The 21,100-nt window shown below is 48.0% G+C and overlaps 1 protein-coding gene across 3 annotated transcripts in view; it reads left to right on the top strand.

Annotated features, from left to right (window-relative positions):
* Window positions 1–261: 261 nt before the first annotated feature.
* The window catches only part of LOC135899971 (guanine nucleotide-binding protein G(q) subunit alpha), a 79,876-nt gene continuing 59,037 nt past the window's right edge, over window positions 262–21,100 (top strand). The window contains exons 1-3 of one of the 3 annotated variants that reach the window (XR_010563755.2): window positions 262–859; window positions 6,954–7,141; window positions 14,607–14,761. Coding sequence is in view for 2 of the 3 variants with exons in the window: in XM_065429382.2 (XP_065285454.1) it covers window positions 739–859; window positions 6,954–7,141; window positions 14,607–14,761 (464 nt within the window). In the remaining variant the exon portion in view is untranslated. The remainder of the gene's footprint in view (window positions 860–6,953; window positions 7,142–14,606; window positions 14,762–21,100) is intronic. The other 2 variants (XM_065429382.2, XM_065429381.2) reach the window with 2 other exon arrangements.

Genomic DNA, 21,100 nt, shown 5'->3' with positions numbered 1-21,100 from the left:
ATTCAAATCCGGCGCGAAGGGGATCAACACAGGCCGGCTTAGAATTGTTTTTGTAGGAACATATGTGCTTCGAGGCTGCGCATAGGAGCAATAACAATAACAGGATAGTTCGGACCACGCGATCACAAAAAATAAAAAAAGGATTTTTGCACTATGTAAATGGATTACTCATTTTTCAACAGGCCCAATCAGCCGACGTACACACAGTAGCACTCACGTGGTAAAGTCACGTGACTCTTAGGCACGACTTCTGTCCCATGATGCTTTGCGCCGCATTCTGGTGGCGGCTGTTCGCAGAGTTGCGCGAACTCCCTGTGATGATGTGCTTTCTTACGTTAGAAATTGGATTAGGAAGCCTTTAAGCAGGTACTTCTTCTTGCATAAGCCTGCATCGCCAACTAATTCATTTATGCGGCCACTTTTTGTGTCGGCCGAAGAGATCAGCATGCAGCAAAGGAGTTAGTTGCGTGACGGACAACGGGGGGACTCGCGCAAATTTCTCGGCTATCACCACACCCAGAGGAGTAAAGGAAGCTTGAGAGTACGGCGTGAGGCTTGATTGGGTATCTGTGACGAGGTGTTCAGAACTAGGGTTTGTTTTTTTTTTCGGTTTTCCTCATTTCTCCGAAAGGCTGGATCACTTTGTGGATTGTACGGCGAACGCCTGTTGTGACTGTGGCACCACGGAGTCGTCGGAGTGACAAATTGGACGACGGGTGTTCAGAGGAGTTCGCGATCATGATGGCGTGTTGCATTAGTGAAGAAGCGAAAGAACAGAGAAGAATCAATCAAGAGATCGAGCGACAACTACGAAAGGATAAGCGTGATGCCCGGCGGGAGCTCAAGCTCCTTCTGCTCGGTAAGTAGCACGGATTGCATGCTGCGCACGGATAAACTGAACTCTGAAATTACATGACAGGCTCTGTGTATGGGGCGGCCATGTTGATTTAGGCCTAAACGCTGGCCGGTACTAAGCCTATTACGGCGCCTCAAGCTCTGAATATCTGCTCAAACTTTCACACCGATCGCACCACGTCTAGGGCGCAGCCGTGTGAAGCAGCACCATGCACGTGAAGAGTGTAGTGGAAATCTACTAGGTACAGCATGCTCGTACACCGGTGTGCTAGCGCCTTATAGTACTAGAAACGCTGGGCCGGCTGCAGCAATCGCTAGAATGAACCGATTTGTTTTATTCCGGCGCTGCTTGTTTGTTTTGAGCGACACAGACGCAGGTCAGGAGTGCTGTACGCGTCCGATTGCTGTGGCAAGTTTGAGAGCGCGTCCAAGAAACTGCGCACAGCGTTCACACCTCCCATGCGATTCGTTTACAGCTCATTACGGTTTGTCACTGTTCTTTTACCGCTTGCACATTGCGCGATTGTTCGGTACCGCTGGCCCGAAGCAATCGAAGATAGGCCCAGTGGTTACACCTTGGAATGCATTTGCTAGCGTGCGATCTGCTGCAGTTCCGTGAACTTCGGCGTGTATGGAATAGCAGGAACTCGCACCCAGTTGGTCAGTTAAAAAGCAGTGAAGCTACCAGCGAAATCGGTTTGCGTGTATTTCAACGGGGCGTCGCTATTTTGGGGCTGAAATCCCTTCCTTGCTCCGGGCGGCGCACGTGGGAGCTACGATATTATTTTTGTGTGTGTGTTTAGAAAAAAGCGCACGAGCCGGAGGCCGGCCACTGAAGTAGGCGTGGTGGGGCAGGCGGCGTCTTGGCAAGGCACGATCTCGTAAACAGCGCCGTTTGCACAACGCGAGCCAGCCGGACGTGGTCGCGAAAAAGAAAACAAGGCGTAAAGGACGCAGCGTTGAACCTTGAGGTCAGAGGTTGTGGACAAGACCGCGAAAGCGCAACCTGAAAGGGTTCTGCAAGCGTGTTCGCTTCTTTTTATCGTTTCCTGCGGGCGCGTGTTCGTAGGGGCGTAGTAAAGGCTGTCAAAACGTTTCGCTTGGCCTGGCCTACTTCAAGTGGCGCTGTGGTCGTCGCGACACGGAAGCGCACAGGCATGTCACGTTCAAGTTAAAAAGGAACAGTTCGTAAATGTCCACATCTGCCCATAAATGTTTAACTGCATGGCTGGAATATAGCTTTTGTCTTTCTAGGCATTATCGCATATCTATAAAATAGCGTGGTCATGCTTAATTATTTTGCCGATTGGTCGCATCCTGTTTGCAGCTGTGATCACGTCAAACGATAGCAGCCATAGCTCTTGGAAAAGTTAGCCAGTGACGACCCAGTGAAGGCATTAATTACCGTGTTTGGCAGTTCACATTATGGGATTTTTTGCAAGTTCAATGCACATTGGTTAAGCCTGTTTTCTAATTTTTTACATGTGGTGTTAGCTGACATTTTCAACTACAGAAAAAGAAAGTGCCAGATCTGCATATTGCACATAAAACAAAGGCGATTAGGAGTTTTTCCTTCTTAGGCACTGTCAAATTCAGTTGCTCTTTTTTAATATTCTACACAGATAAGACATCCTGAAAACAATAGCATGGTACTAAGGAAAAAGTGTGCTATTCTCTGTTTCAATGTTCCTACGGGTTTCCCCATTTCCTTTTGATGATAAGTGTGAAATAGTAGACATTCATGAATATGACATTATACCTAATAATAATAACAGTCTTTATTAGCAGAAACATGGTACTCTAGATGGCTTGCAAGGTTTCAATAGAAAGGCCGAGGGTGGCATATTAAAGCGTCCTATGGCCAGCCATCAAAAGCAGGAATTTTAAACGCTTAAAATCACAATTGCAATACTGCATGCAATCAAAGCAAGCTTATAATGTATGTTACCAGTTTACAGGCAGTTCATAGAGGGTACTGGGAAGTGTTTTATGCATTGCTGTGGTTGTGAAACGTCATCTTGCACTGGAAATTTGCAAGTGGGTGTGAAATTGTGAAGAATCATGAAAGGCTGTATAATGATTTGAAACATCAATTGGTAGGCTTCAAGTGCTTGTTGTTAATGCTTAGCATTGCATATTGTTTTTTCTTCTCTCTCTGTAAACTAGGTTTCACATTTGCTTGGGACACTGACATCTCAAGTTCCTTTGACTTCAGCATCAATAATTGTCGTATATAAGCCTGGCTAACCTATATAATACAATATATGTATGCTTTTAGGAAATCCGGAAGTACACAATTTGTGCTGTATTGTATGTTAAAGAACATGAAATGTGCTTATGTCAGTTGTTTCCTGCATTCAACCATATCCTCTTGTATTTTTGCTTTAATGCCAGCCCAGTGACACAAAAACGGCATCACTGAGAGGGCTGTTGCGTTTTGAGGCGATCCCACCGCTAGCAACCAGTTTGTTGCGTACTCCAGGGTAGCGTACCGTACTGCTGCCGTGAAGTAGCGGCGCCTGCCTATCGAAGCTCGACCGACATTACTTATTGGGTAGCGTAGCGTTGTCGGCGGGCTGCAGGCATCCGGTAGACCATGGCGACCGAGCAAGGGCGAAACGATTTGCTAGTGCGAAACTTGCACGGTTTATTCAAACGTAGTTGAAAGAAAATGAGAAGAGCATGAAGTATATCCTAAGTACATTTCGGCGCCCCTAAATAGGCTCTCTACAATCGTGGGCGGGATCTTGCTTCCGTCGATGTCACGTGACGGGCACAGAGAGAGGGCCCCTCCTCCTGCATTACCGAGCAAGGAAAGGAGAAGTTAACCCTCTTTTCGACGAATCCTGGTAGAAGGCCCTTTGTGCACAAGCTGACTGACGTTGGCCCTCGCAGGAGAAGTCAACCCTCTTTTCGACGAATCCTGGTAGAAGGCCCTTTTTGCGCAAGCTGACTGACGTTGGCCCTCGCAGGAGAAGTCGGCCCTCTTTTCACGAATCCTGGGAGAAGGTCGGGTGAAAGACCTGTCGCCCGTGGTGTCCGGCCTATTAGAAGGTAGGGGGAATGACGTGTCGCCCGTGGTGTCCAGCCTATTAGAAAGAAGGTAGGGGGAACGACGTGTCGCCCGTGGTGTCCGGCCTATTAGAAGGTAGGGGGAACGACGTGTCGCCTGTGGTGTCTGGCCTGGTAGAAGGTAGGGGGAACGACCTGTCGCCCGTGGTGTCTGACGCCAACCCTTACAGGGCCCACTGCCAAATTTCCCAGTAGTTGATCACAGTTTATGGGGTATGACAAGGGTCATATCAACCATCTTTCATAGCACACTGTGCATAAGCTGAAGAGTTTGCACAGAGTATCAGGATTGCCCAGCAAATCTTCTTCATGCTCTAACAAGAGCAGGCATGAAATGACTGGCAATGTACAACACAAATGTCTGCTCCATTTCACAGTTGGCATCTGGCACTGTTTCAGAAGCTAGGACGAAACCTCACTGCTGGCACTCGCAACCTAAGTATAGTGTATCAGATATGTTAAGAAAGACAATACATGACGATGTGACACTAATTTGATGCATTGAAACTGTAATATATGACTATAGGTTTCTGTTATGACGAACTCAAAGGGACGAGTAAAATCAGTTTGTCTTATCGGAAGTTTATATTTAACAAAATTGCTACACTGAACTAGAAACATGCTAATCCTGGTGTGGCCAAATATAGTATACAAAATAGTATGCGAAACAGCATTAAAATCAAGACAAGTTGTAAAAGGATATATTTCTTAAATTTGCATGATAAAAAGTATTGCTTATGCACTCTGATGTTACGGAGTAATTGTTGCTTGTCCCACCATGCAAATTTGTGCACAGTAATGGTGGATCCACACGACGGGCTAAATATGTCTTACCTGCGACGGACGGTGCATCACGTGACTACATGTCACGGAATCATGCCGTCTGCGCGTCGTCCGCGACCCCCACGGACAGAAAATGCCGAGCTATTTTTCGCATCCGGATTCTGCCGGTCGAATGCTGTGGATTTAGCCTATGATGCTCTATAAGTCTGCCAACAATGCATAGACGCGAGAGCCTTGCCTGAAGTGGCGTTGTTTCGCTGGTACTGCTCGCTGCATCACGGTGTCCTGCCTTCCTGCACGATGACACGCGACAGCAACTGAAGAAGCTGCTCTCTTGTCACTCGAAGCAGCCTCCGGTATTCCTCAATTTCACTGACCAACATCTCTCGGTAGAAGTGGTTTTGCATACCCAGATGCATCTTGGCTGGGCTGCTGAGCACGAGGTCGCGGGATCGAATCCCGGCCACGGCGGCCGCATTTCGATGGGGGCGAAATGCGAAAAACACCCGTGTGCTTAGATTTAGGTGCACGTTAAAGAACCCCAGGTGGTCAAAATTTCCGGAGTCCTTCACTACGGCGTGCCTCATAATCAGAAAGTGGTTTTGGCACGTAAAACCCCAAATATTATTATTATTATTATGCATCTTGGCGGTATAGTCCTTATGCCAACAATACCTCTTTCGAATAAACAAGTGCTCGTCATCTTCCAATTCGGACAAAATAACAACCATTGCGGCCACCTGTTGTTTCCTTTCAATTTCCATGTTCATTCAGAGTGAAAAACAAATATCCAGTCTTCATTACACTGATGGTGCTATTTAGAGAGAGTAGAAATAAGCAAACATTTGTAACTTACAGCCACTGAGATCTGCTTAGGCAGCCGCAAAATCTTTGAGGCTATGTTCAACCAATACAGCCACTCTAAGCCTACACGCTGAGAATCTGAGTACAACTTTTGTAAATTGTGCCCAAGCATCACAGATGTTTTGCTGTCGAAGCTTCTGGACACAAATGTAAAGCAAATACAAGCATAACTTTGAAACTTACGTGCCACGCAGAAATTGACGACGAGTTGATAGGTTCGAGGCGGACGGCAGCCGCTTCAGGCAGTGCCGCCATGTTTATTTTTCCGGCGTAATCGTCTGCTCACCCCGTCCGTCGTCTGGATGCAATTTGCAGCCGGACGAGCGGCGGATTAACCGTCTGGGGAACTGATTTTCGCGGAGCCGTCCATCGTGTGAATACGCCATAAGCAATGCTAACATTTCACTATTTAGTTTGCTTAAAAATTCGTTGCTCCCCTATTGAAAAGAATGCACCAAAGTATTCAGGGCATGAATAGCTGTTTCCTGTGAAGCTGTTCTTGTGTTTAGCTGTTCTTATGGCTCCTGAGCACTGTCCCCGCCTAGGTGCCAGCCTCCAGATGCACATCAAGGGCCTCCTCAAGGATTGTTAATGTTGTCGGCCATGCAGTTTTCCACGTCATCGTTGATGCTGATGTAGCTGTTTGCCTACATAAATACCATCTGCTTCTCATCTAATTAGTTGAGTCACCTTCTTCAAGTTTGCCTATCCAGACCTCTTGCAGGGCTGAGTACCAGGCATTAGTGGCAGCTGCTGAAGTCCAGCTTAACCAAATTAGTGTTTGTGTTAAGCAGATATCTTTTTTTTGTTTGGTCTATGGGAAACTGATGAAATGTTCGCACATTGTTCCTCTTATCTGAAAATTTTGCTTAACTAAATTCATCTAAACAGGAGCCTACTACGTATTAATAGATGGAAGATTCCGTATACCTAAACTGATGAGTCATGAAATACGCTGAGGATGGGTTTGTGTGATAATGCTTCATGCGTAGTTTCCTCAGTGCACTGCCTACGTTTGCAACCAAAACATAAGTGTGTCATACATTGCAAGCAAAAGCAGCATAAAGACATCGCATGGCTTGCCATAAGTGGAACATTTTAGTACATACTGTAAAGTTTATTCCATAAGAGTCACTAACCTCAACCATTCAACATTTAATGCCTGGATTGGTAGGTTTATATGATTACACTACTTGCATAACTTATGCAACATTGTCTACTAAGTATGAAATTGAGTATAGTGTGATTTCTTTTATGCAGAGAAGTGTATTTTGCGTATGTGTGTGTTCCATAGATCAGTAATCACTGTTTGGAATGCCTGCATAATTTTTCATTGGTAAGTGTGTGCTTGTGTGTTGACATTCCTGTTTTGTGTGCAGGCACAGGCGAGTCGGGAAAAAGCACCTTCATCAAGCAGATGCGGATTATCCATGGCGACGGCTATAAGGATGATAATGATAAAAAGGGCTTCATCAAGCTTGTTTATCAAAATATCTTCATGGCCATGCAGAGCATGGTCAAGGCAAGGGAAATGCTGAGGATCCCTTTCCGCGATCCAGAGAATCAGGTGAGGTATTAAGATCAATGAAAGCTGTTGGGGGTTTATACATTATTGGAGCAAGGAAGAGAAGTCAGGTGATGTTTCTGGTGCTAGTGGGAGCCATTTCGGACATTTCTTTATATGTAAACAATCTCGGTACAAGGCACTGTTGTATTTGTGCACCTCAGTTAGGTGGATTTTTGGTTTCACACTACAGCTGTGATCGCGGATGAATCAAGTCATGTGCAGTACGATGTACTCTGGGTCACTTCACAGTTAGCATTCACACGGCAGAGAAAAGTAGACGACAACATGTAGGACTTAACTCACCCTACCTTGCTTCCCAAAGCATGGGCAATGGAGCAAACACGGAATCCTGAATGTCTTCACTCATGGCTGTTAAGCTAACAACGTGAGCTATGCAATTGTTTCACACATTTCAATTCAATAGCCGACTTGTACTGTGTTGAAGATGGTTTCTGCCAGACTGAAGTGTTTTAACATGAGCGCCTTTGGTATCACCGAAAATTTGTTGATTTGGGATATTGTCAATTGCTTCAAGGGGCCCTGAACCACCCCTCGGGTTTTGCGAAAAACATTCAGTGGATGGTACACGCTGCTGTGAACGGCTCAGCCAAATTTTGCATTCATGCGTGATGCGTGGGGCTCACAAGCGGAGTGCGAGGTTACTTTTTCTCAACCGCTCTCGTTTCACTAGAAGCCGTTTTCTCACTCTCTCCCGTGTTCTTTATTTCGTCATAAAGCACATTCCCTTAGGCAGCTGCTATTGGCTGATCGCTGACATAAATCAAGAAGGGTGCTTGTATCAGTGCACTTCTTCCTACTGTTACCGTGGATATTAATTGACATAGTTAACTAAACGGGCTGAAGTAAAGCTGAAGTAAGTGAAAACATTGTTTTAAATTTTCATATGGATGACGCACTTCCAGGCGAAACCAACTGTCGTCTGCTGACGCTCAGCCATGGCTCAGCAGCGCCCAGAGCCAGCACGCCCACGTGCATTCAAACTATTTTTGACCACAATTTGTGAAGTCACGTGTTGTGGAGAGTGGTGTTTCAGCAGTGCAAATTACCATAATGTACTGTGCATCTGACCTCGACTCTCCCTTAAGAAAAAGGGCATGTGGCGTTTGGTTTGAAATTTCGGCTGTTTTTGTGGCACGTAGTGGTGCAATACTTCGTAGACGCGATTGTCAGTATGCATTGTATACATTACAGTTGTCTGTTTAAAATGACCAAACCTGGAGAGGGGCCCTTGTTGAAGAGCTGGCTTGTTTCAGTTTGTTCACTATTCTTTAAATACAATGAATGGGTAAAAGACAATATACAGATGTGGTTTGCTTTGGGTGGTTTTTGTCAATATGTTCCAAAGCCATTGTAGTTTTGAAACGACTGCACTTTTTTCTGAGTTTTTGCACAATGTGGGCCTTACATTAGGTAGGCTATGGATACTGACTGAAGCTTGAAACTGCACTCGGACTGCTATGCAGATGAACGTAACCACTGGAGGCCAACTGTGAACACTACTATTGAGTCATCCTCGTCACTTCTGTTCTTGTTCGACTAGCTTGCCTCGTTCGTGCCTTCCCCAAAGCTGGTTGTCCTCTATGCCATCCATACAGTTTGAAATCTCCGTCACTTTGAAGCTCTTGATGAGTCTTGAATGAAACTGCACATCACACATTCAAGATCCAAGCTCACTTATATGCAGGTTTGCCATTTTTCTCGCCTAGTAGGGATCTTCTTGTGATCGCCCATTGCTATCTACTTGGAATATGAACCCAGAAATTTCACTCTAAAGAGCCCCCCACCAGGCCCCATAGCAAATTTTGGTTATACGCTGGATGTTGTTATGCACCCTCTAAGGAGCGTTCTGCTGCAGAAAATTTTCAACTTGGCTCATGAATAGCCGAGATATAAATATTTCAGTGCCACAAACCCATGATTTCAGGAGGTGAGCTCCACTGTATAGTGAGACACTCTCCACTCCCCCTGTCTAGCCTTTGCAAGCGAAACTCCTTCCCTGTGTTCTGCCATACCGGGCCTCAAGGATTGCGTGGCGCAAACGACACAGGCCCCGCCTTCATTTTTTTCTCCTCGTTTTTTTTTTCTTTTTTTCAGCACTGCGTATTTTTGCTGATGGCATTGCGTGCGAGCTGTTTTGATTCTCTCATTTCGCGCAGTGCACGATTTTGCGCTCTGTGCACAAGGGCACATGACTAGCAGTATAATTCAGTGCTACACAAATACTTAGGTAGAACAAGCGGATCGCAGAGCATGATCACGCACTGGAGCACGGTAGAAAATGGCATAGTTTCGGTACTCGCACACGTGGCTGCATGGCCATGAGAACAAGCAGACTAAGTGGAACTCTCTTGCTTCGGTGCGAACTAAAACAACGCGCAGACATTCTGTTTGTGTGTTTTATTATTTCTCTAAACTTCAATTTCTCAATTCAAGCAACAGATCACACAAATAATAGATGTCGCCTTGAATAATTCTTGAAGTCGCGTGTCACTAAGAGCGACGTCACACTGCAGAAACGAGTACGTCACCGTCAGGTTTGGAGCGCGCTTGCCGCGAGGGAAAGGGAAAATGGCGTTCGGATTGAAGTTTCAGACCTTTCCGCAGAGTGTAGCAATGTAATTCTTTGCAAACATGATCGTTGGCGCGCATTGTATGCTCTACGCTTGTCAGCTCAAGATGGCCAGACCTGGTGAGGCGCTCCTTAAGGTCGTCTATGGAGATCCAAGCGGCTGGGGGGGGGGGGGGGGGGGGTGCATGCTTGTAATTTTTTCATAAAGTACAGCCAAAGCTGTTGAAGTGGCGGCCAGTTGGGATTTGATACGGTTTGTTAAATGACCACAAAAGCAGTTCAGGAGCATAGGGGCTTTCAGCTGTAACATACCATTGAAGCATGCTTGATCAATGCCGTGTAATCTGGTGGGGTACAGTGATGATTTTGATGCCATAGTCGGTAGCACAGTACCAGCTTGTGGAAATTAACCAGCATGCCAGTATTCGAGTGACACTTGTAAAACTTGAGGAATAAGCCGGCACCATTCTGTGGGCGCGTTCACCTGTTCTGCCATCCCTATGCATCACCCCCTTCCCACTTGCAACCGGTTGTCAGCGGTGGTGCTCCACTCGCAAGGGTTTGCAGTGAGGACTGTGCGCTGTTCGCTACTCTCGCGGCAGAGCGTCTCTTTTCTCCAGAACGTCACTGGGTGCATACATGCTTCCTCCTGTCTGCCAACACCTTTGCGACTAGGACTTGAACTCGCACACGGTGCCTTTGCCCGTGCGGGAAGCACATACTTTGTTTTTATCCTTTCCGTACACTAAGCTGAAGAATGGGTGCCTAGGGCTCCCATGAGGTCATACCACGCCGAGCCACATTTATTGGAAGCCCAAGCCGAAGGAGATTGCCTGAGCTCTCGTGAGTTGGCCCATCGTAGCAAGTAGCATAGCCGCCAGGACTTTTCCCAGCGGCTTGTCCAAGCTTGAGCCTGTGCTCGCAGCGACATGCTATAGGTGCCCCTGTCTATTTCTGCCCTCGATGCGGGACCCCATTGATTCCTGCACGGCCAGGGGACCAGGCGTTTGTGCAGTGTTGGGTGCCACCGGAGACAATAAATGGTTTCTGTTAAGGCAGGGCAATACTGTGTTCTTGCATGCGTCTCTCAGTAGCCCCTTGTGGCCTGAGCGCGTGCACAGTGGCATGCTAGAGGCGGTGGTTGGTACTCCTGTGAGACCCAAAGACCCCATACAGTTAGTAAAAAATTTATAGTGAATAGTCTCTAAGTAGTCTCTAAACAAGAACAGCATTTTTTGCAAACACCAACGAAAAACTTTCACGTAACGTATTTCAAGAGCAGGTTCCCCCTCCCCTTTAAATTCTCACAATCCAAAGTGGGGTGTGGGCCTTGAACGAGGCCAGGCCTTACACGAATACATAGGTAGTTGCTACCATGGCCTACAAGGTTACCTTGCATTACCATTGATGACAATAGCTTCCAGGTGGTCGGTCTCATTTCTGATAGGAGTTACACATTAAGATTAGTCTGCTACTCTAAGCCGTCTCAGTGCTTGACCATATAGAAAGACTCATTGAAGGTGGAGGTACTCAATGTCAACTGCATGTAATAGATTGAGATATGCTTCATAAAAATTAGTTATGCCTGGTTTTGCCTGCTGCGGTAATCCGGTGGCTATGTCATTGCATAGTTCAGTTGAAGGTTGCAGGCTTGATCCCAGTTGTGGCGGCTGTGTTTCAATGTGGGTGAAATGCAGGAACACTCATGCACTAAGATTTAGGTGCATATTAACGACCTCTGATGGTCAAAATTAATGTGTAGTCCCCAGACTTTGGCATGCTTCGTAATTGGCTTGTGGTTTTGACATGTAGAACCCCAGAGTCTTTACGCCTGGTGTTAGGCCGCAGCATTGCCTTTGTTGGTGCTTGCTGTAAATAAATTCAGATTCAAAATCTACTTAAAGAAAAGTAAATTTTTAGTGTAGTGAAGGCTGAACTGTAGCCGGTTTGATGCAACTCTCTGGCTTTTGTGTTTTGATGAAAATATTCGCTCTTTTGCTTACTGACACTTTAAGGGGGGAGGCTACCCTGGAGACCGAACTTTTTTATTTTTTAAGATATCCATATGAAACTTTCAGGGTACGTTCACACCACCGAACTATGCGAAACTGCAAAGTTTCATGCAGATATGTTTATTAGTTCCAGAGTTATTGAGGTCTAACTAGGTGATTCATGTATATGCCTGAGGAAGAGCTTGGAGAAATGCCAGCACATCGTGGGAAGCTGAAATTCACTGTGATGATCCTTTGATAGATATCCCAAAGGGCTAAAGAGCCATTTTCTTTAATTTCCCCTCCAAAATATTTTCAGACAACTTTGAATTTGATGTAGCCAGTAATGACCACATTCATTACAAATTAATAGCTTATTATAAATTAACTGCACCAGCTTTCAGAAAAAGAAGCCTGTTACCCCCTGGCAAAGTTATTCAGGAACAGAATAAAAAAAACGGGATACAAATCTGAAGAGCGGTTCTTGAGATATCGCCTTCCCCAGCACCACTACTAGCGCAAAAATCTATTCCGAGAAAACAGGCCTTAAAGTTGAACACATGTGTTTTTTTTATTAGAAAGCTCCTGCGGAGCTTCTAATTAGCTCTTGCGGCTCCAGGCACACTCAGTGTGTCGGATTTTCGCCTGGGGACAGCCGAAAGCACAGTTCCACTGCTGAAAAGCGTCTACGCAATCGGCACTCGCTGTGGAAGATCGGAAGTTCGATGCTCATGCAAGACGCATATCACGCTCCCGTGCACCGAACAACTGCACTGTCTTAGGCTTTGCCGGCATCGCGTCCAGCGAAGAACTAGCGAAAGAAAAAAAAGAAAAGCTCAGGAAATAATCTAAAAGGTAGCGCAAGGCGATAGCAGCTCGCAAGCTCATGTTGAAGTGGACGGGGCAAGGGGCAACGACGACACGAGTGCGGCCGGCGCGGCATCAAAGGGAGCAGCCGCCACCGCCGGCGCAGCAGCCAATGGCAGGCGCGCTTTAGCCAGCGGGATTTGAACGCGCTGCTTCGACCAATCAGCGCTCCGCATCACATCGCGGGAAAACGCCAATAGCGCTTCAACCACACCGACGATGCCATTTTGCAAGGCGGCAAAATGGGGCTCTTGCATTGCCCAGGGGGCGCTGCGAGAAAGGTGCCAAAAAGCGCCCTCTGGCCTAAAATGGGCTGTACCAAGCTTGGTCGTCTGCTTCGGAAAGCACGTTTACAATATGGACCCGCCACTTTCGGTTGTGTTGTAGCACGGCCTGCTGCGTATATCGGGCGCCAAAGATTTTTTCAGGGGTGGCACGCTGCGTAAAGGCAAGAAATTATACAGTCCCGAATACGTGTACGCCGTTCAAGAATTAGGCGGCGAAGTTTCAGCACGGTGTCAATTGCAAGTGAAGCGAGTCGCGTACGAAGTGGAACTACAGGTAAGGTTTGCACGCTAGCTGCTAGATTCAGGCGCGCAAACGCGGAGAAATGCGTGCTATAAATGAATCCACAGCAGCGATAAGCAGAAACGTGTACGGAACTGCTCAAGCACACGATCGTACGCGCCGCAACGGCAGCGGTCTTTCGACATGCCGCCAAACGGCGGGCCTCCTGCAATCTTTGTTGACTGCATGCCGCTAAACTGAGGCAATGCATGTGAGCTGGCACTGACATGCGAATCGCGCTGCAGCGCGAGCTCATGCGCTGCTCGCTTGATGTAGCTTTTAATGACAGTGCTCGAACATCGATGTGCTGCAATCAATATTGCCTTGCTGCGCTGCCTCAACGTGCTGGCTTGAGATCAAGGATGAGTGCATTTAACTCTCTTAACGTGTGCTGCTCGTAGAGCAGTAGTGAATTGTCATTGAATGAGCCCGATCATTTGTGCTCATTTGCACACACTTCACCACTTCGCATTGGTCGAATTGTTAATTGTCGCTGTGGCCGGGTCTCGAATCGTGAATTACCAGCTATGCCTGCTGCTATGTCGGTCTGCTGTCGGTACTGTAGGTGCAAAAGACCGAAATTTCGAACGCAGGTAATCCAGCAAGCTTCAAGCCAGGCGAAGCAGTCAGCATGGCACGAAGTTTCGCTTACTCAGTGCGACGAACTGCAGCTATGCAGCGCGCCCGACACTCTACTTGGTGAGGCCTTGAAGGAAAACGGTAGAATCTGATGTTGGGATTCAGGCCTTCTTGTTCATGGCAGCCCACGACACACAGAAGTAATGACGGTGATGCCTTTTCGAGGCTGGGCTAGGTCTCTCCGGATCAGCATCACCGATTCCTTCTGCTCCCAGCATTACGTCCCACGGCACACGGAGAGTCCGTTTTCGTTAATGTATAGGCTGCGGCGAGCTCGCAGCGTGGTCGACCTGGTTTGTGAGAAGTGACAAGCCTTTTCGCACTCGCAACAGGGCATAAAAAAGTGCGAATTGACGCTATACTCGGCCTAGAAACGTGCTTCGCCACAGCCAGGGCTCAATACGACCCAAGCTGGCATGACCCAGATGTCGTTTCCCGCACCGCCACCAGGCGCCGCTACTATACCTCAAACTCCAGCGCAAGTCGCCCATAGAGACAAGGAATTCACGGTCAAAACGACACCAAGATGGCGCAGGCAGGCCGCATGGGCCGGGAATGGCGCGCGCGCGAAGTTTGACTTCATTTCGGCATTTGCGCGTGTTTTGTGGGCCGTGGTAGCCTCAAAAGTAGCGTTTTTTTTTGGTACTTTACGGTTGAATTAGGTGCTGATAATTACAGAACAGGTAGTTTGTGACATACCACCCAAAAATATGGTTTTGCAAGAATCGACTTTCTTGCGATTTTTCGATTTTCAAGGGCCGCATACCCCCTTAATCTTCCATTTGAACTATTTCCTCGTCTTCTTCTGCAGGAAAACGCAAACCTGGTGATGTCCGTAGACTACGAAACAGTCACGACCTTTGAGAAGCCCTACGTGGATGCTATCAAGCAGCTTTGGGCTGATGAAGGCATCCAGGAGTGCTACTATAGGCGCCGCGAGTACCAGCTGACAGATTCTGCCAAATAGTAAGTTTCTGATTTGTCTATTTTTTTTAATGTTATAAGGGGTGCACTACTAGTGAGATCACATTGATTGCCTGTGATGCTGTATTAAAATGGCTTGTGGAGTTTGTAAGCATCTCGATACAGCTTTCTTAAACCGGCAATAGGCAAATTACATTATAGTCAGCATGCGCACAGCTACCCTGCCAGCACAGTGAGGACAGTGGTCCTCTTTACTTTGCCTCTGAGAAGGCGACATGTTCCATGCAGCATAATACAAACGCTGACTGGTAATTCAGACGTGACGGAGTCCGCCAAAATTGCAGAATTATCGGCAGTCTGAAATACCGGTGTCACCCAAAAATAGTGAGTATTCAACAAATCGCAAAAAAAGGTGTGCCATACTTATGGATCATTACTTCTGGAGATACCTTCAGTTTCATGTGCCTATGGTGCAAGACACACAGGTATCTGCCGGAGACTGTATTCTTGGCACAGTGCCAAGTGTGCTAACTCATCACAGTGCGAAAACACTACTACCTGTCCACATGACCAGTACTAGCCACTCAAAATGTTGCGAAAATGAAGGTATCTTTCAAAAGTGATTTTTCAAGAGTGAGTGAGTGAGCGAAAACTTTATTGAGCTCTAGTAATAGTGTTCTTTTGCGGTTGGGGCAGATTCTTCAGGGGAGTCTTCCCGGAAGTTTTCGCCCGCTGCTTCGTCCATCCTCTATCATAATGGTCCACTGCCCTCAGTCCAGGGCTCTGCTGGCTTCTGCTGTCCTTTGTGCATGCTGAACTAGACCTAGCTGGTCTTCGCAGCGGCTGCTGGACAGCAGTTTCTCCCATTGCTTTGCACTTGGGTTAACATGCCCATGTTATGTTGTATAATGTAGGTTTCTCATTGCGCCATAGACATTTGTCCTTATACAGTGTCGGGTTAGTTGTCTCCATGTAACAGCTTCTTCCCTGCTAAGGGACTTGTGTGGCTGGGGGTACCGCTTCCTGCTGCCTCTGTAACTGTCTAAAATGGCCGAGTACTCTCAGGGTACAGGCGTGGGTTCCTTGAGGCTGTCGACGTTGGACCCTCGGTAATTGGTGTACTCTCAAGATATCCTGTCTGCCTCTTGGTTCCCTGCCACCTCTGTGTGTCCCAGTACCCACACGATCTTGTGTGTGATCGCTTCATGTGGTTCTGTGCCTGTTTGTTGTTGTGTTTCACAGACTGCTGAGCAGAGTATGCGGAGTGCTCGGTGACTGATTCTGCCATGCAAGTAGTTGCGCCAGTCCGTTTGCGAGTCCGAGAGTATTGTTAGTGACTGTCCGATTTGATCGCCCTCTACTGCTGCTAGAGCAATGGCCACTTCTTCAGCCTCGACTACTGTGGGTCTTGTAACAAAACACTGGTTCTCTCTCATAGCGCCGAGTCGACCATCGTTGCTACTGCATTCTTGGTTCCCCTTAGTCCGACCATTGTCTTGGGGAGCGTATGCTTTCTGGAGGTATTCGGCCATTGCCTCTCTACGACCTTTATGGAGGTTGGAATTCATGTGCCTTGAGATTGGTGCTATTTTAAGTGTGCTGCGGTACTCCTCAGGGATACCTTCGGTCCTCGAGCTTTCCCATATCTGCTTAACGTAGCCAAATCTCTAGAGGGGCGCTCGGCCTGTAGCTGTGTCCTGTAGTCTGCACATTTGGGCTGTGAGTTGTGCTTCTCTCAGTTTTGTGAATATGTTCTGCAGTCTCAGGGCTGGGAGATTTTTGGTTGAAGTGTTATGGGGTAGGCGGAGCGCAGTTTTACGCGCACTTGCGTATTATCAAATCCGCCTGTTGGATTTTTCTCTTGACGTAGCTGTGGTACGGGAGGCCGTATGTCATATGGCTGACAACCAGACTTCTGACTAGCTTGAGTGTGTCTTCTTGCAAGCCATGTCGTCTGTTCAAGACTCGCGTGATCATGCGTACGACTTGGAGTTTTTATGCCTTTAATAGCGTAAGGGTGTGGGAACAGTGCTGGTTTGACTGTAACCACATCCCTACGATTGTGTGTGTGCGGCATATTCTTTGGCTTTTGCCGTGATCTCGGTGATCTTGAGCCTGAGTTTTCTGTCATACTTTTGCTTCCTGCAGCCCCTTGTGAGGCCGCACCTATCTTCCCAGAGTCTAAGTAGCCATCTGTCCACCTCGAATGTTTCTGCTGTTCTGTTTACCTTCTGGATATATCTGTCTCGCGTCTCCTTTAGCATGTTTCCCCATGCCCCTTGCATTCTTATGCCGGGTTGATCGCTATCGCATGCTTCTCGGAATACATTCCAGTTCGTTATCATTGCCCTGCTCATCTGGCGCCTCATCCTGTCTGAGGTTATCCGTGTCTTGGGTTTGTGCCTTCTTCCTGATGTTTTTCAGTGTGTTTTTGCTTGGGTATGGTGCTCTTGGTTTAAATGAGCTGTTCCTAGAATTGTTTGCATCTGCTGTAATCGTTGCATCATCTGCTGCGTCATTTGCTGCATCATCTGCTGCATTTGGTGTTGTATTTCTTGCTTGAGATTCGAACTATCCTTTTTGCTCATTTGTGGCAATGACTCTATTTGTGGCATGTTCAGTCACGAAGGGCTAAGAGACTTCAATTCTCGCTGCTGCTCTCGGACCGTGTTCGTGAGCTCCTCAATTCTGCGTTCTAGCTCACTTAGTTTGACGCGGGCAACTTCTAGTTCGTGCCTGAGTGCCTCTTTCACCCGCGTCTTTCTGTTGAAGAGCGCACTTATTTCCGTTGTTTGTGTTACAGTAAAAGATCATTAATTCGAACTTCAGTAATTCGAATTTCGGGATAATTCGAACTGTACGATTTGGTCCGGCCAAGCTCCATAGAAATCCATGTATAAAAAAGCCCATTAATTCAGACGTGAGTTGGTTCTGCACGGTTAATTCGAACTACGCGCCGCCGCGCCTGGGCGGTGTGCCGCCTGGCACATGGCCAGAGCAGGCCTTGTCGCGAGGCTGCAGCAGCTGAGTTGCCTCCAAAATGGGGAGAGAAGGAAAAAGCGGGTAAAACCGGTGCCAGCACCCGGCGCAGAGGCTGGAGGGCAAGGGGTGACAGCTGTGGCAACAGCTACGCCCTCTCTCTACCTCCGAGAACTGCAGTTTCCGGTTTTGAGCCGCCGATCTCAGAGGCCCAATAATCTTGTCGTATAGCTGCAGTTGTTAACCGATGGATGGCGCAACCAGCACAAAAAATACAGCGATTCCAGTACATCGCAGCGCCGCTAGCGCTCGAGAATTGAACGAATAGGAGGAGCCTTCGTCAACGTCTTTGTCCTGAACTCGCGGTGGTCTCGGCTGCTTTCGGCAGCCTCGAGTTTTCTGGTTTTCGGCGCGCTTACGACCTTTGTTGTGCAGATCGCTTGAAAAGTTAGGCCTCGGTGGTGTGCTTCGCCGTGCTGACGTGCGGTTTCAGAATGGCGTGCGCCCGCGGTAAATACTGCGCCAAAACACTGAAGGATAAATGCGACATCTTACGGGAAATGGACGCCGGAGTCTTGTCACGAGTGGCCCCGTCATATTGGCGAAGGCAGCGGACTTCGCCCTGCGGCTGGGCTACGACGACTTCGCAGCTTCAGATGGGTGGCTGCACCGCTTCCGTGAAAGGCGCCATGCCCTGCTGCTTCCTGGTCGCGGTGTCCTGTTTTTCTTCATTGCTTTCGTTAGTTCGAACTTCGTTTAATTCGAACTGAGATGGCGTCCCCTTGCGGTTCGAATTAACAAGCTTTTACTGTATTATTACCCAAATGCTGAGCATTGTCGGAAGCAACTGCATTCCAGCTTACCTTGCTGCTGCGATGTCTCCCCTTCCGAGCTGAACCAAAGTGGCCGTATACCGCGCATGGCTGTGACTCCTGTTATTGCATCTGCTGCCGTTGCTGCGGTTGTCGGTGGTGGTGGCGAGCCTGGCTTGCTGGTTTTCAATTTTCTTAAGTCGGTTGCGGCAGTCCTTCGACCCGGTGGGGTGGGCCTCGCCACGGACTACTTATTTGGAGGTGCAGGAATCTTTGGTTGGCGGCTTCTGCATTCCGCACTGGCTGCACACGTGTTTGATGTGGAGCACAGGTCGGAACGATGTCCCTGTTGGAGGCATACGTAGCACACTTGCCTCGTAGGGCAGTACGGATAGCATGTCGTTTTGCCTCCTTAATAGATGACATACTTCAGTACGGTGGGCCCATTGAAAGTGATGACGGCTGTATTGGCTTTCCCCAGCACTCGAGTCTGGGGTATGGTCACTCCCTCGGTTTGGACTCCTATGTGTGTCTTGAGCTCCTCGGGCGACTTTCCCAAGTGGATGCCGTGAATCACGCCACATAAAACTTCTTCTGGGGCTGCCACATAGGCATTCATTTCGTAGGCCTGTCCCACGAAGTTGAGGCTTGCGATGCGCCTCACGAGCTGTGCAGCTTGCTCATTTGGGGTGCTTATGATAATCATGTTTGATCTTGTGCAAAGCCTTGTTTTAGGTACTCGTCCTTGCATTGGTGGCCGCACGCATCGACGACAGCGCGGACAACTGGTGCGTCTTGAGCGATCTCACCACCAGTCCTCTTTGTATTGTATGATGATTTTGTAGTCGTTTCAGGGTAGCGGCAGCATCCTCTGCCTAGGCTTGCACTGCTCTCTTGATCCACTGTCGTTGCCAGTGGTGGCTAGGCCTCCATTGGTCGGCTTGCTTTTGCTGAGTTTTCTCCGCAAGGATTACAGTCGTCGACCGTTTATTCGGACCTCACGGGGACTGCGGAAATGTCCGAATAAACAGGTGTCCGAAAAAGCAGATTATGAAAAAAAAATGAAATCCTTTATTTCCACGCACTTATTCGGGCTCGGCAGTAGGCTTGAAGGAAAATGCTGTTCCGTTTACGCGCAATCAGATAAGCCTGAGTCTCGGAGAGGATCGTACAGTCACTGCTTGTACACGCTCCGCATGCGACGGTAGCGTAGCACATGGTGCGTCAACTTCCGATTCGGTCATCGTCCGGCTGTGCAGCAGAAACCTGACGAATGATCTCGCCGTCGTCGAGTTCTGCGCATGTCAGTACAGCAGTGTCGGCACCTGTGAAACTGTCAATGAGACGGTGTCCGGAATCGCAGTGCAACCACTGCGCAAGTCTCGGCAGAACATTTTCCACGTCGGTAGGGAGCACATCGGAAGGCGACAAATCTTAAACCTCCCGGCACCCGCTTGCCGGCATTCCGCAGCGCAGTCTGCGCGGGCACTGTCGGCGCCATTAGACACTTGACGAGATGTTTCCGTATGCCGCGTTGGATCACCGAAACCTCGACACAGCACACAAAGCAAACACCACCGTGCTGACAACAGTCATACAAACGAAAAAACGCGGCCTGCTCGCAGCGTCGTGTGCGAAGAAACAAATCAGCTGCTGGATTGTCTTGACGTGGCTTACTAAGCTGAAACCGGAACTGCTGCAGAGCCACTCTATCGAACTAGGCAAAAACGATGATGATGAGTGGGGATTTCCAGTAGCGCCACTTCGTGGGGCAGCAAGGAAGCTCCGTTCAAAACAAAAAATGGCGTTCAGCAAGTCGAACCATGCACCGGTCCGAGTCGGTGCATGGTGCTCTCGACCGAGTTGGCTCAAGGAGTGTCCGAAAAATCAGACGAGAGGTTGCAAGGTGTCCGAACTTTCGGCAGTTGTTATACATTATGGTCTATGGGGAGAATGGCGGTGCCGCGAAGCTGACCGAATAATCGGGCATGTCCGAATTTTTGGAGTCCGGAAAATCGGTCGGCGACTGTATTTTAATTGGCCGGGCTGGTCTCCATCGTGTTTTGTTTTCCTTGCCGCTGGAGCTTCTTCTGGCGTTTGGTCTGAACCAATTCCTAGCTTACGTCGTTGTAGGGGCCGGGCAGCTCTGGCGTGACATAGCCAACAACAGCCTCGAAAATATGAAAGGCCGACACTTGCTCGTGAGAGTCCACATACAGTTGCTGACCGATTTTCTGGACCCGGCTGGAAACGAAAAATAGTCCGAAAATTGAACAGTTCAAAAAATTCGATCACCAAAAAAATTTTTAATATATATGTATTACGCTTGGAGTGGCTTTAAATATACCTAATAATGTTTTGCCTCATACTGCAGTTGGAGGCGATCATATTTACTTGGATTTGCGCAAGAGTGAAGTCTCCATACACAGTCGACAAGAGCATCACTGCATTGGCAATCTTTTCCAATGGAGAACACCATGGAGATTGAAAAAATGAGCCACGTTTCTTCACACCACGTGCCTCTCGTGAAGGCACAGGAGGTGGTGCCGAGCTCACAAATGCGAAGCCGCACAAACACGCACAAAGAGGT

The sequence above is a fragment of the Dermacentor albipictus genome, chromosome 4 (assembly GCF_038994185.2).
Source record: "Dermacentor albipictus isolate Rhodes 1998 colony chromosome 4, USDA_Dalb.pri_finalv2, whole genome shotgun sequence".
Classification (NCBI taxonomy): Eukaryota; Metazoa; Arthropoda; class Arachnida; order Ixodida; family Ixodidae; genus Dermacentor; species Dermacentor albipictus.
The sequence above is the reverse complement of the archived record's forward strand: the minus strand, read 5'-3'. Positions and strand labels throughout refer to the sequence as shown.